Genomic DNA, 12194 nt, shown 5'->3' on the forward strand with positions numbered 1-12194 from the left:
GCCCCACCTGGTGGCTGAGGCTCTGTCGTCCTGCACTGCAGGTGACTTCTCCCTCTGCACCATTCTGCTTCATCCTTTCACACGTTGCTCCCAATAAACCCACAGCCTCTTCCATCCCAAACTCTCTCTGCATCTGCTTCTGGAGAGCCCAGCCTGTGACAAGCTCCATGGTGAAGGATGCCAGCATCTCCTGCATGACACCTGTGACCAGGAGGATGGAGGCGGGAGGCGTGTCCCGGGGGTTCCGGTTTGTCCTGCTGGCCCCCTCTTCACGCACACCTTTGTTTCGGGACTGTGGCCTGCCAAGCCACGATGACTTCAGGCCAGTCAGGCTCACGAGCTCAAACTCTGCAGAGGCTCTAATTCCTTTAATAAATTCCTTATTCCATTTTACTCATAGTGGCTCTGGTCTCCTCAAGTCCTGATGTCATTAGGACTGTCAAGTCCTCAGTGTCATTAGGGAAAAAAAAAAAAAAGAAAGCTTCATGAAGGACAAAGACATAACATGATTTTTGAAACTGGGAAGTCCCTGCCCTAAAACATGTTTTGTTTTAACTTTCCTGAAAACACCCAGTTCAATATTTATGGAATGTTTTATATGACCCTGAAGAATTTTTCAGTGTGTTCTTGCATCTTAAACATTAAGCTACCTTTTCACTTTTTAGTCCCATTTATTAAATAAAATTTGTGGGAGGCCATTAATTTGGACTAGGCTCCTGCACTAAGCCTAACGGACCAAACTAATATGGAGTTAAACGACAGTAATTGAGTTTACAGTAGTTTGGTTAATTGTAGGAGGGTCTGTAACCAATTAAGCTGAAACCGATGAAGTCGTCTCTACTGCACTGCTGTTTCCTGTAAATGCCGTCAGATTACATGACTGGCTGGAGTTCTCTGAACCTGCTCTGATTCCAAGGGCTGCCCGATGCGTGAATTGTTTTTGTTTTGTTTGCTTTGCTCTGTTTGGCTTTTTCTTTGCTCAAATAAAGTCAGTAAAATTTAAACTTGTCCATTTAATATGTTTTAAAGGAGGTTTGATTCTGAAGGAGTGAAATTCAAGAGTGACGCGTGCAGGCTGTGGGCTTTAGAAACAGGAAAGATCCGGAGCATGAGATGTCAAGTGTGTGCTTTAAGGATTTCTGATCTAGACAGCCAGCACTGGGAAGTCCTCTCAGGTACAAAGGACCCTCCAAGAGGAAATGTGGAAACCCCAAGGAACGTTGAAGACACGTTTTCTGCATTCAGGGCATGAAAGTTCCCCCCAAGATCCCCAAGGGGATTGTTTCTGGAACCCATGGTCCATGGAGCCCTCTCTGCTCCCTGAGGTCTGGGGAAAATGGCCTTGAACTCCATACCCTCCCCCGACCCTCTAGTCCAGAGCCTGTGAGATGTGGGCTGCAGTGACGTCTGGAGTCCTACGCCCGCCTTCTGAGTGCGGTGGCTGCTGCCTCTCTGCCACCTTCTGAATCTTGTGCTGCTTCACTTGGGGCCAACCCTGAAAGGTAGTCCCAGCTAAGCTAAGTTGTCACAGGGAAAACCACGACAGACACCAAACCAGATCATCACACTCCCCTGCCCCTCTGGACACTGGTCACCCTTTATGCAGACTGCCAAGGGGCTGACTGGGCGGAAGCCAGTGCTGGCACCTGCCCAGCCAACGGGGACTTGTATTCCAGTGCTCTGCCCCAACTGTCCTCCCTATAGACGGTCATCCAATCTGGGGAAATAAAGTGCAGGTAGTTATCAGAGTAACTGCCTCAACAAAGCCTGTTATTTACTGTGCTGAATTAATTACTCTAAGTTAATAAATATTGCTTACACACATTAACAGAAACAATTCAGGGACTTCACAACTGCAGTGTTACCACTCAAAGACTGAAATAATGACCTGAAGAAAGGAATGAGTCAAAATTACACATTCCTGAAAATGGTTTATTCAAAGCTGATTAGTCGATCAAGAAACAAACCATAATAATAGGAATATTGATCAGTTCAACATTAAAAAACTTAAATAAGCTCAATCTTTACATACTAATTTGGAGCCACCTACAAGATGTATTAAGCAAAGATAACATGATGCAGAACAGTGTGTGGTTTGCTAGTGTTTGTGTTAAAAGAGGGAAAGTATATATATATGTTCTATATATTTATATTTTATGTATACCCTGTATGTACATGGACATACATCCTATGTATGTGCTTACCTAATCCTGTGCTACCCCTGGAAAGACACAGTTAACATTGGTGTCACTGGTGCCTCAGAGAAGGGAAGTGGTGGCTGTGAGACAGGGAGGGAGGGACACTTCACTACGTAATATTTTATACCTTCTAGCTTTCAATCATGCACAATTATTATCTACTGAAAAATAAAAATCAAAAGCCAAACTACTCCCCCAAAAGCAGCAATAAACCATTAATAAACACACACTAATTTCATCACAATCAATGGTACACTGAGAGCTGCCTATGTGGTATTAGTGGCTTATAATGTCATATCACTTAAGGAAAAGAAAAGAATCTTATGAGTTCCTCTCAATCTCAATTCCTAACCTCACATATACATTTCAGAAAGAAATGAACAGCCAGCCAGAGCTCTATGGTTTCTTTAAATGAAGCCCCACGGAGGCGCTGGGTCTAGCAATTCTCCAGGCTGAGGTTCCTGGGTTGGGTGAGCTGGTCCTTGAGCCCTGGCCCAAACTTAGCAGCAAAGAGCGAGCAGATGAGATCATCCCCACTTTTCAGAGCCAGGTCATATGCTGTGTGGCCTCTTGTATTCTTCTTTTGGATGCTTGCATTGCATCTGCAAAGGAAATGGAGAGATGGAAGTGTATGGAAGGACTCGAGCACAGGACCCTGAGGGCCTGACTCTTCCCTGCCATGGAGGCCAGTCTGGGCATCTCCTGGTCCCACCTTCCCAAGCCTGTCCCCAAGAGGCCATTGTGACTTCAGCTCTTAAGGGGCTCTGTTATTTCAAAATATTCAACTGCCAATCCTGGGCATTGGTTTCCATTACATCAAAGCCCTATAAACAATTGTGTTTAATGGGGGCAACCTATTCCTTGTGCTTTCAAAAGCCCTTAGTGCCCTGCGAGCCATGGTGGGATGGTGGCCCCATTCACAGGGACAGTGGTTCAGGCACCAGAGCGCCTCTAAAATCATCATAGGTCAGTAGTGGGATCACTGTGGCCCTCAGAAGTGTCCACCAAGGCCAGGGAACCTACCCCAGTAAAGTGGCGATGCTCTCCCTTCCTGGCAGGCCAAGCAGAGTTGCTTCATGAAGAGCTGTATTTCTGAGCCTGTGTGAGGAAAAAAAAATAATGAAAATTCCTGGATAAATTCTTAGCACCGTCAGTAAATTGGAGAGGGCGCATGTGATCAAAGGGGCCTTGCTTTTACTCAGTGACCTATTTAACTAACCTGGGAAAATCTCTTATATCTCTTCTCTGCCCCTTCCCCTGGAGGAATACTGTGAGGGTGGGTAAGCTTTGATATTGGATAGAAGACAAAAAGTCTATAAATGTCCATTTTTTAATGTGAGAGACTGGCAAGAATGTGCTTTGTAGTTGATTTAATAAATGGTCATAAATACTCTTTTAGAAAACTTCCTGTAAGAGTTTATGGAACATATTGGACAGTCTCAACTTTGGCTTGGACCTCTCGGGCATGGTCTGTATGGTAGTAACATTTCAGGGCTGAGGTTCCTATTTTATTGTGGGAAAATGACGTTGGCTTCAGTGAGTTTAGCTGGCGTGATACAAAAAGACACCAGTCTTAGAACCCAGCAGGCAAGCCTGAGAGGTCATAGCAAGCTGCAATGTTATTTATTTTGTGGCAATACCAGGCTGTCTCTCTCTCTCTTCTGGTCAGGTTTGACCTAGTGAGGGAGGAGTCGATGGCTGAAATGGAGGTTGGGGTGGTATCTGAATGCCTGAAAGGCTCCTGACTCAGAGGTGGTAGGAATGGAGAAAGGCGGGAGTCATGATTGTACATAGAAATGAGATAAGCAATTGGAGGTCTGCACGCTCCCAGCCCCTGCTCCTTCCCTTGACAAGACCATCTTCGTTCCCCACGCCTGCAGCCATAGGGTTATCCCAACTGAGAAAAAGTATGTGGCCTCTTCTCTGAAGATAAAGTGAGCCTCTGGTGAGAGGCGGGCCAGTCACGGCTGTGCCCAGACGGAAGCCTTCCACTGTCTGGCATCCAAGGATCCCAGCCTGGGAGCAGCTCCATCTACCCACAAAGCCCCTTGGTTGACAAGCTCCACTTATGCGCAGAGTCCTCATTCATCCAGCCCACCCCCCATTCTCCAATATGGATGGACAACAAAGACACGGTGACATCTGAGAAAAACCTGCAGCATCAAAGAGAAAAACCAAGATACACAGACACAAGAAACTTAAAACAAGACGAAAACCTAACTGGTATCCTCAGCATAATTCAGGACAATATTGCACAAAAATATGAGGCTATGGAAAAGAAACAATCAGAGCAAAAAGCATCCCTCAGAAAGTAAAAATATGACTGTTGAAATAAAAATTATTCAGTAGAAGGGATGGACAATAAAGTTTAGAAAATCTCTTAAAACAGAGAAAAAGATTTTTAAAAAAATGGAAAAAAGAAAAAGACAGACATAGGGGATCAATTCAAAAGGTCCACCATCCCACTAATAGTTCTACAGAAAAAATTAAAAAAAAAAAAAAAAAAACGGGGGTGGGGGGGGGAGAAAATACTAAAGGGATAACAGAAGAAATTTTTCCCGAGCTGGAAAAAGACATGACTTTTTAGACTGAAAGGGCTAATTGGGTGAATGAAAAACAACACATCTAACAATATCCTTGTGAGGTTTCAGAACACTAAGGATTCATGCTTCCAAAAAGAATAAACGAATGGGTCACAAACAAGAATTTGCTATCGTATTTTTACGAGCTATAATGATGATAATACAATAGTGTGGGATAAATGAAGATAACACAGTATGATGGATGTAAACCCTAAGAAAACTTGAGAAAGTAAATTCCAGCCATCAAAGTTTTACACCAACATACCAAACATTCTGCTATAAAATAAAACTAAAAACAGGGTAGTGTCTACTGATAGAGCTGTCCTATTAAGCAGAAACTTATAAAAATGCATATAAAAAAATCAACAAGAATATATTCTGAATAATAACACTAGGGAATATTTTGGAGCAGAGAACAGTAGCAGCAAAGATATTGAGATTTTGGCCCCTGTGGTGGCTTGACACACACAGTAGCATGTGTCACTGGCCCGGGCCTCAATCTTGTCTCAGTAGTTCAGGAGGTGGTAGAGTTAGATACCACTGATTTCCCCAGAAACGTCTATTTCAACAACTTGGTCAGCAGGACGTAAGCAGTTATTTAACTTAAACCTGAATGACTCATACTCAAGAACTTTCCACCCCACATTTCCAAAGTAATTTACATGAGAAGAACAGAATCCTAAGGCTGGGAGAGAAGGTCATGGGGCAGGACTGGACCAAGCCTGGGACAGTGAGTAACGTGGCTGGTACCTTTCTGGCCTGTTTCACAGGTGGGGAAACCAAGGCACCAGGAGATCATGCGGTGAGCTCAGAGGCACCAGCCTCCTGCCCAGTGGTGCCAGCACCAGGAGACAACCGTGTAACATTTTCCTTCTGCATCCACTTCAGGGGTATATTTCCACAGAGAATACACTGGGGCCTCCGTTCCTGCAGTGTTCATCTTAACATTGAGATCACGATGAAAACGTGGCTCAAACACTCCAAGGGCTAAAGACTTGCGGGCCCACACAGTCTACATTTGTGAGTTAACAACATAAATCATCATTTATAAAAGCTACTAAGCTAGGCAGCCCAACAGTCCATTTAAAAAATTTGTTTTACCAGCTTTGGAAAACAGAAGTCGTTAGCCTCTTTTTAAGGCTGAAATAGGTAAAGTGGCTGTTAAAGGTTCGGAGCGCACGGGGCGCTGCAGACGGGGCAGCCGCACGAGCTGCTGGGCTCCGCTTACGCTCCGGGCTGCCGGTCCACGTCTGCTCCTCTCTGCACGAGAACCGGAATCGCCTCGTGGCGCTTATTCACCACAGCCACGGTGAGAACGGGGCGGCCTTCGCTGTCACTGCAGTTGGGGTCTGCTCCCTGCAGCACACGGAAAAGGACAAACTCGCCACAAAACCCTGCACCCGACAGCGTCCGGCTGCCTTCCTGTCAAGTGGAACAAATGTCCTGTTAAAGACATGATGGGACTAAGCGCTTTTAGGTCACAGGAGAGGAGAATTGGGAACTTCAGGACCCAACCCGTAATGCACAGAGCTGCCGAGTCACCCAGGGGACAGAATCTGTTCCCCACATCTGGAGGGGCAGGCACCCTGACCACCTGGCTTCTTCAGGAAACCCAAGCTCAAGTTCGCACGGGGGCACGGACCAGGGATTCTGCCAGCGTCATGCGAGTTACCTGGGCTTAGTTGTGCTTGTCTGCCTATTTTCTTTGCTATAAAAACTGGCAACAGGTAACAATTAATGTAAAGCTTTCGACTAGCCACCTACTCCATCCCCAAACACTTTTTAATTAGCGGGCAGTATAATTTTCACAGTAGTGAACAGAACTTGCATCTGAAAGGGACAGAGGTGGAACGCCAGCCCGAGCTTCTCAGCAAACTTCTTCCTCCGGCCACACTTACTTCATCCAGCAATTGTTCAATCACAGAGATTCTTCCTGCCCCCGTCGGACCGACTTCCTTCAGCAGGAGTCTGTCTTCAGGCTGCAGGATTACAGAACGCCGACCGTCATTCCTGCTGCCTCAACACTCCAGGCAAACGCTTCCTCTCCTAGGTTAGAGGTCATGTTCTCGGTTGAATTCTAAGCTACAGGGACAGGTGAGTGTGAGTGTGTGCACAGGTGAGGCTGTGTGCGTGCGTGGACTTCAACAGCCAGCAGCACAAACATCCACATCTGATGTCACCCTTGCTGGTCTCTGGTACCCTGCCTTGGGCAAGGATAGCCCAAGTTGTTTTATATTATTAAGGACAGGGATGTAATGAGAAACCTCACAAAACCCCAGAAGTTCCACACTAGTTTTATTATGAATATTTCTAGGAAAATCAACCAGGTGAATCCTAAAATATACTTTGCGAGCTTTATAAAGTATTCAAGATCAGCCTAAGTATGACAGTTCAGAAAGTGAACCAAGAAAGTCGACCCCTTGTTTAGGAAAAAAGCTCTCATTTATCATCAGAGATCTGAAAACTTATCTTTCATATTTTAAAATGCTGTGAAATTTATCTTTATATGTAATATTTATATATAACGGGTTTCAAATGCTGGGAGACTGAAGGAAGCAGTTTAGAAAGCAGGAGACGTTACATCTTGTATGTTTCTGCCACTGCAGCCCAGGAATGACTATGGGGTGGTCACGGGACCACCATTTCTCTGTTTGTAAAGTGGAAATAACAGCCCCTCCGTGGCTCCCCAGAAGCCATGAGGATGAGGACATTGATTAAGACTTCTGAGCCTTTCAGAAGAAAATGGCTGGTCAAGGCTGTGTCCCCCAGCCCTTGCTGCCCCCATCTCTCTGGTAAGTAGTTTGGAACAAGGTACTCTAATCAGTTAACCTCCAGGAGGGGTCTTGCGGGGCACTTGTTTACACTGAATTCCATTCCTTATGGAAAGATGTATTAGAATGCACTAGAATGTCAGCTTCATGAAGTTTGAGACCTTTATGTCTTTTGTTCATGTCTTATTTTCAACACCTATAACCATGCCAGGCACATGTGTGCTCAAAAATAATCACTGAATGAATGAACGAATGTTATAACTTCTGACACTTATCCCCTAAATGTAAATGAGAAAATAAAAGCATATAGCAATGGGAGATTCAGGACACATGCACAGTAAGTAGAGATTCCAAAATCATAAATTATCAAGCTTATGGAACTTCTTTTTATACTCATTAACAATATTTCAAACTGGGAGGTGGAGAGTAAAAGAAATCATAAGGAATAAACATTAAAACAATTCTAAGGTCTTCTTTCCAAATTGATTGGTGTTTATTGCATGCGAAGCATGTGGTGGGAAAAACACAGTCCCTGCCTGCAGAGGAATCACGATGCAAGCTGGGCGGCTGGTTGCCTGCACCACTGAGGAAGCCTCGGGAGCCTGGCAGAGCTGAAGGTGGAAGGAAGGCACCGACATCGTGCCGTCCCTATCGTGGGGACTGGAGCCCAGGCTGGGGGCTTGCTGCTGATCACATCCGTTCTTCCTACTGCAGCCAAAGAGGACCCATTAAAAGCCAAGGTGGGGAACAAGGGCATTTGCCATCCCTTTCTCCAAAGCTCCTTTTGGAATTCTTCATGGTATATATTTTTGCAAAACAAAACTCTAACAGGTGTGGGAAACTGAAAGTGTACCTGCCATCAGCGGACCCAGTTATTTTGAGGGATTCCAAGAAGACTGAAAGTAGATGAAATCTGACTGACAGGGAAATCAAAGCAAAGAACAACCAGCTGAAGACTCCGGAAGTGTGAGTGTTTTCTCTCAGGGGAGCCCTGCAGAGCTCACAGTGAGTAACTGAGGAGGGAGGTGTTGGGTGCAGGCTGCATGCATGGGTGTTATTAAAGGCCTCTGCTGTGAGCAGCTGCGACAGCTGGGGCCCTTCCCCTTCTCTCCCAAGGATGAAGGGCAGGAGGCTTGTGCTCTCTGCTTAAACCCTGGTAACTATTTTCCAGAAAGTACATGGCTTGCCCAACAAAGGCTTCTACTGGGAGAACTAGGGCCCAAGAAGGGAGAAGGGCAGAGCCCAGACCTCCACGACAGACAGGGGAGGGTTAGGAGGGCAAGGAGGGCAAGACAGTTCCCTCCAGGACTGAAACATGCTGGAGCACTTCACACCCCCAGCACCCACACCACCAGAGGGAAGACCTACACTGCAATGCATAAAGGCGTCCCCTGCACCCTGCACACACACACTCTGGAAGTCTGCCCCACAACATGCCCATCCACCCACACAGGGACTTTGGGCCCACATGCCCGTGCTGGGCACCCATGCCAGGTGCCTGTGCTAATCCTTCATTTGTCAAATGACCAGACAATGGAGAATCATCACATATTTGAAGCCAAGCAAAAACAAGAGCGAGAGGTGAGAAGATAGACCCGAGAGGAAACAGAGATGATTCAGAAAACTGATGAGAACTTTTAAGTAATTCTAACTCATAATCTTGAGATATTTTAAAGGATTCTGCTTCCATAAAATAAAAATATGCTGTTATTTAAAAAAGGAATAGAAAATGAGAAATTATTCTTCCATTTTAAAAATGTCAAAATAAAACATTAAAATGACAGGCTGAAGAAGACAGCTGCAAGGACCAAGGGGTACACATACTGTAAGCTGCTCCTTTTCCTGAAATCTTTTGGTTTTGAAATTCCTGATCCTCTTGGCTTTTTCATTGGTATCTGTGGTACTCTGGCTGCAGTCACTCACTGCAATGACAAAGAGAACAAAGAGTTGAAGAGCACAGTGCTGTCCCCTGCCCCACTCCCCACAGGCAAAGAGCTGCTTCTACTGCTATGCCCAAGAAATCAGAGGGACAGAACGGCTTTATAGAAATTCCTATTTGATTAAACCTGGCAGGAGGGACTCCTGGAGCCACTCCCCTGTCCAGGAGCCAGAGGATGGGCGGAAAGGAGGGGGATGGAAGGGACTTCAGTTTTGGGGTCCAAAAGAGCACCTTCCAAATGAATCTGACCAAACCCTGGAGAGGACTTCAAAAGTCTCATGCCTCATGTCAGAGAAGCCAGAGAAATAAAATGGCTAGAACACCAAACTAAGGTGTGTGATTGGGCTGTCAAATTTTAAGTGATTCTCTGCCATCCTTGCCAAGTCAGTGTGTTTCTGGTCAATTGTTTTAAAATCCCCAGAAGGGTACAACTCACCCAAGCTGGACCTGCTGCTGAACAGGCCATTACCACCCTCGGTGACGCCGCTCAGAAAGTGCTTGCTGAAATCCACCGCCTTGTTGAGGTAAAGGTTCTGGCCAGTGAAAGAGTCAAGCACCGCGCACAGTGAGGCTGCTGTGTCCCCACGGAGAGAATGATCCCTGCTAACCTTCCCCTCCTCGTAAATGACAGCTCTGCCCACCCAGACAGTCGAGCCTGAGTCTCCCTCAGCTCCCCAGCATGCTCAGTCCATCACGCCTCCTCCTCAGCTCCCCAGTCTGGCCCTCCTCTCTGTCACTACAGCCACGGCCCCCTCGCACACTGCGACCATCTCAACAGCTTCCCAACGGGTTTCTGCCAGCCCACCTTCCATGTGGCTACCCCAGTAATCGTGTCCTTCCCTGGCTTAAATCAATTCTGTGTCTTGGAATTAGGGTGACATGCTGGAGAGGCTTCAGGCTGCAAAGGTTGAATCCTGGTTCTGTCACTTACTAGCTTAGTGGCCTTAGAAGAAGGAGGTTCCTTAACTGAGCCTCAGTTTTCTCACCTATAAAGTGCAAATATGACCTACTGCAAAGGGGTGTTGTGGAAGTAAAATAAGGTTAAAAAAAAAAAAAGGTGTCTATAAAGTGAGGGGAGAAACATAGGCCACACATGGACCTCCGTGCCCACCTGGACCAATTGCACAGCGCAGCACCCCGCCCCACGCCCTGGGCCGCCCGCTCCTGAGCACTACAGCACACGTGCTAAGAAAAAAGACATGGGAAACCTGGGGATGATTACTCCACTTCTACCTGACAGACAGCTCGTTGTAGATGATGCTGGCGGCCTGCCCAGCTCCCGCTAAACAGCCAGACTACCTATCCCAGCTGCTGGGTCGGCTGCTGACAGCTCACAGCTGACCGTCTTCGGTAGAGAGAACTGCCCTCAGTAGACACGCACTGCCTTGACCTAGAGGTTATGCCGCTCCTTCCCTGCCCCCACTGGGGACAACTCTGTGGTGGGATTCATGCCCCAGAGCTCCCCATGGGTCATGCTAAAGCTAGACTTTACCTCTGCCTACCTGCTCACTCCGCCCCTTCCCCTGCCTTGATCTGCTCCCTGCCTCCCCTTCTCCTGAAGTACCTCCCTGACCAAGCTTGCTCCAGCCACACAACCACAAGCATATAGCCCTTCGTGTTTACCTGGTTTCAAAGCGCTTCCGTGTGCATTAGCCCATTTGATACTCCCAGCCTCCCCTTGAGTTAGGCAGGGCCCATGTATCTATCCTAGTTTTAATGACACCGTGAGCACCTTGCCGGGCAGATAGCCAGTGTCTAAGAAATGTTAGTTGCCTTCTTTTTCCTGGCCTTCTTTATCCATTTCTTAATCCACTAATTATCCTTTTATATATTCTGACTTGTCCAATAAAACTAAAGCCACTAATATTGATCAATTAATGTTTGTCATACACTTACAGGCTCTGTGGCAACACCCCAGTCACCATGTACGAGGGAAGATATGGTGAGTCATGGCCACAAAGTTTGGTTTATTTTATACATGAAAATAGGTCAAAGTGCATATCAGTAAACATTTTTGTCAGTCTTTCCCCAAATCAGGTGTATCACAGACATACCGTCAGACTTCAGTGAGAAAGAAAGCAATACTGAGAACTACAGGGCTGAAGGTGGGTAATCATTTCGGTACTTTTTATAGCTTTATGTGCCTGAAAGCTAGCTTCTCTGAGGTTTAGTTCAATTATTTACCTAATTCTATGAAAGTGCTTGCCTACAGTTAAGTTGCTTCATATTTCAAACTTTTCCTTTCTATGGATTACACAGAAGCATTTCTATAAACTATAAGCTGCAATTTACTAGAGTTCAGTCAATTCTCAAGTGAATAACTTCTGAAGGTTTGCTTACCTTGTTTGAGACTTGAATATAATTCAGTCTGATGCTAACTTCACAGCCATCTTCCTGGACAGTAGCTGAGATAAGCTTTTAAAAGAGTTTGAGAGAAATCACAACTATGGGTGTGGGACTCACTACCTTGAGCAACAGCCTAGAAACTCTGAGGTGCTGAACTCTAAATTTAATCAAATATTTAACACAAAAGAAGGCAGGAAAAGAAAAAGTAACAGTTAGATAGGGAGAATAAGTTCTGGTGCCTTAGGGTGACGATAGCTGATAATATTGTATTGTGTATTTCAAGACAGCCAGAAAAGAGGATCTTTAATGTTAGAACCACAAAGAAATGATAAACGTTTAGGTGACAGAGATGCTAACT

General features: G+C 45.8%; 1 protein-coding gene across 7 annotated transcripts in view; it reads right to left on the minus strand.

Moving 5' to 3' along the window:
- Positions 1-2010: 2010 nt before the first annotated feature.
- DZANK1 (double zinc ribbon and ankyrin repeat domains 1) overlaps positions 2011-12194 on the minus strand; it is an 85824-nt gene continuing 75640 nt past the window's right edge. For 5 of the 7 annotated variants that reach the window (XM_063098982.1, XM_063098965.1, XM_063098929.1 and 2 more), the window contains 7 exons: positions 11831-11905; positions 9927-10023; positions 9376-9473; positions 6679-6759; positions 6009-6202; positions 3222-3296; positions 2011-2800 (listed from right to left, as the gene is read on the minus strand). In XM_063098982.1, coding sequence (XP_062955052.1) covers positions 2635-2800; positions 3222-3296; positions 6009-6202; positions 6679-6759; positions 9376-9473; positions 9927-10023; positions 11831-11905 — 786 coding nt within the window. In that variant the 3' untranslated portion in view covers positions 2011-2634. The remainder of the gene's footprint in view (positions 2801-3221; positions 3297-6008; positions 6203-6678; positions 6760-9375; positions 9474-9926; positions 10024-11830; positions 11906-12194) is intronic. The other 2 variants (XM_063098973.1, XM_063098956.1) reach the window with 1 other exon arrangement.

Source organism: Cynocephalus volans, chromosome 1, assembly GCF_027409185.1.
Source record: "Cynocephalus volans isolate mCynVol1 chromosome 1, mCynVol1.pri, whole genome shotgun sequence".
NCBI classification, from domain to species: domain Eukaryota; kingdom Metazoa; phylum Chordata; class Mammalia; order Dermoptera; family Cynocephalidae; genus Cynocephalus; species Cynocephalus volans.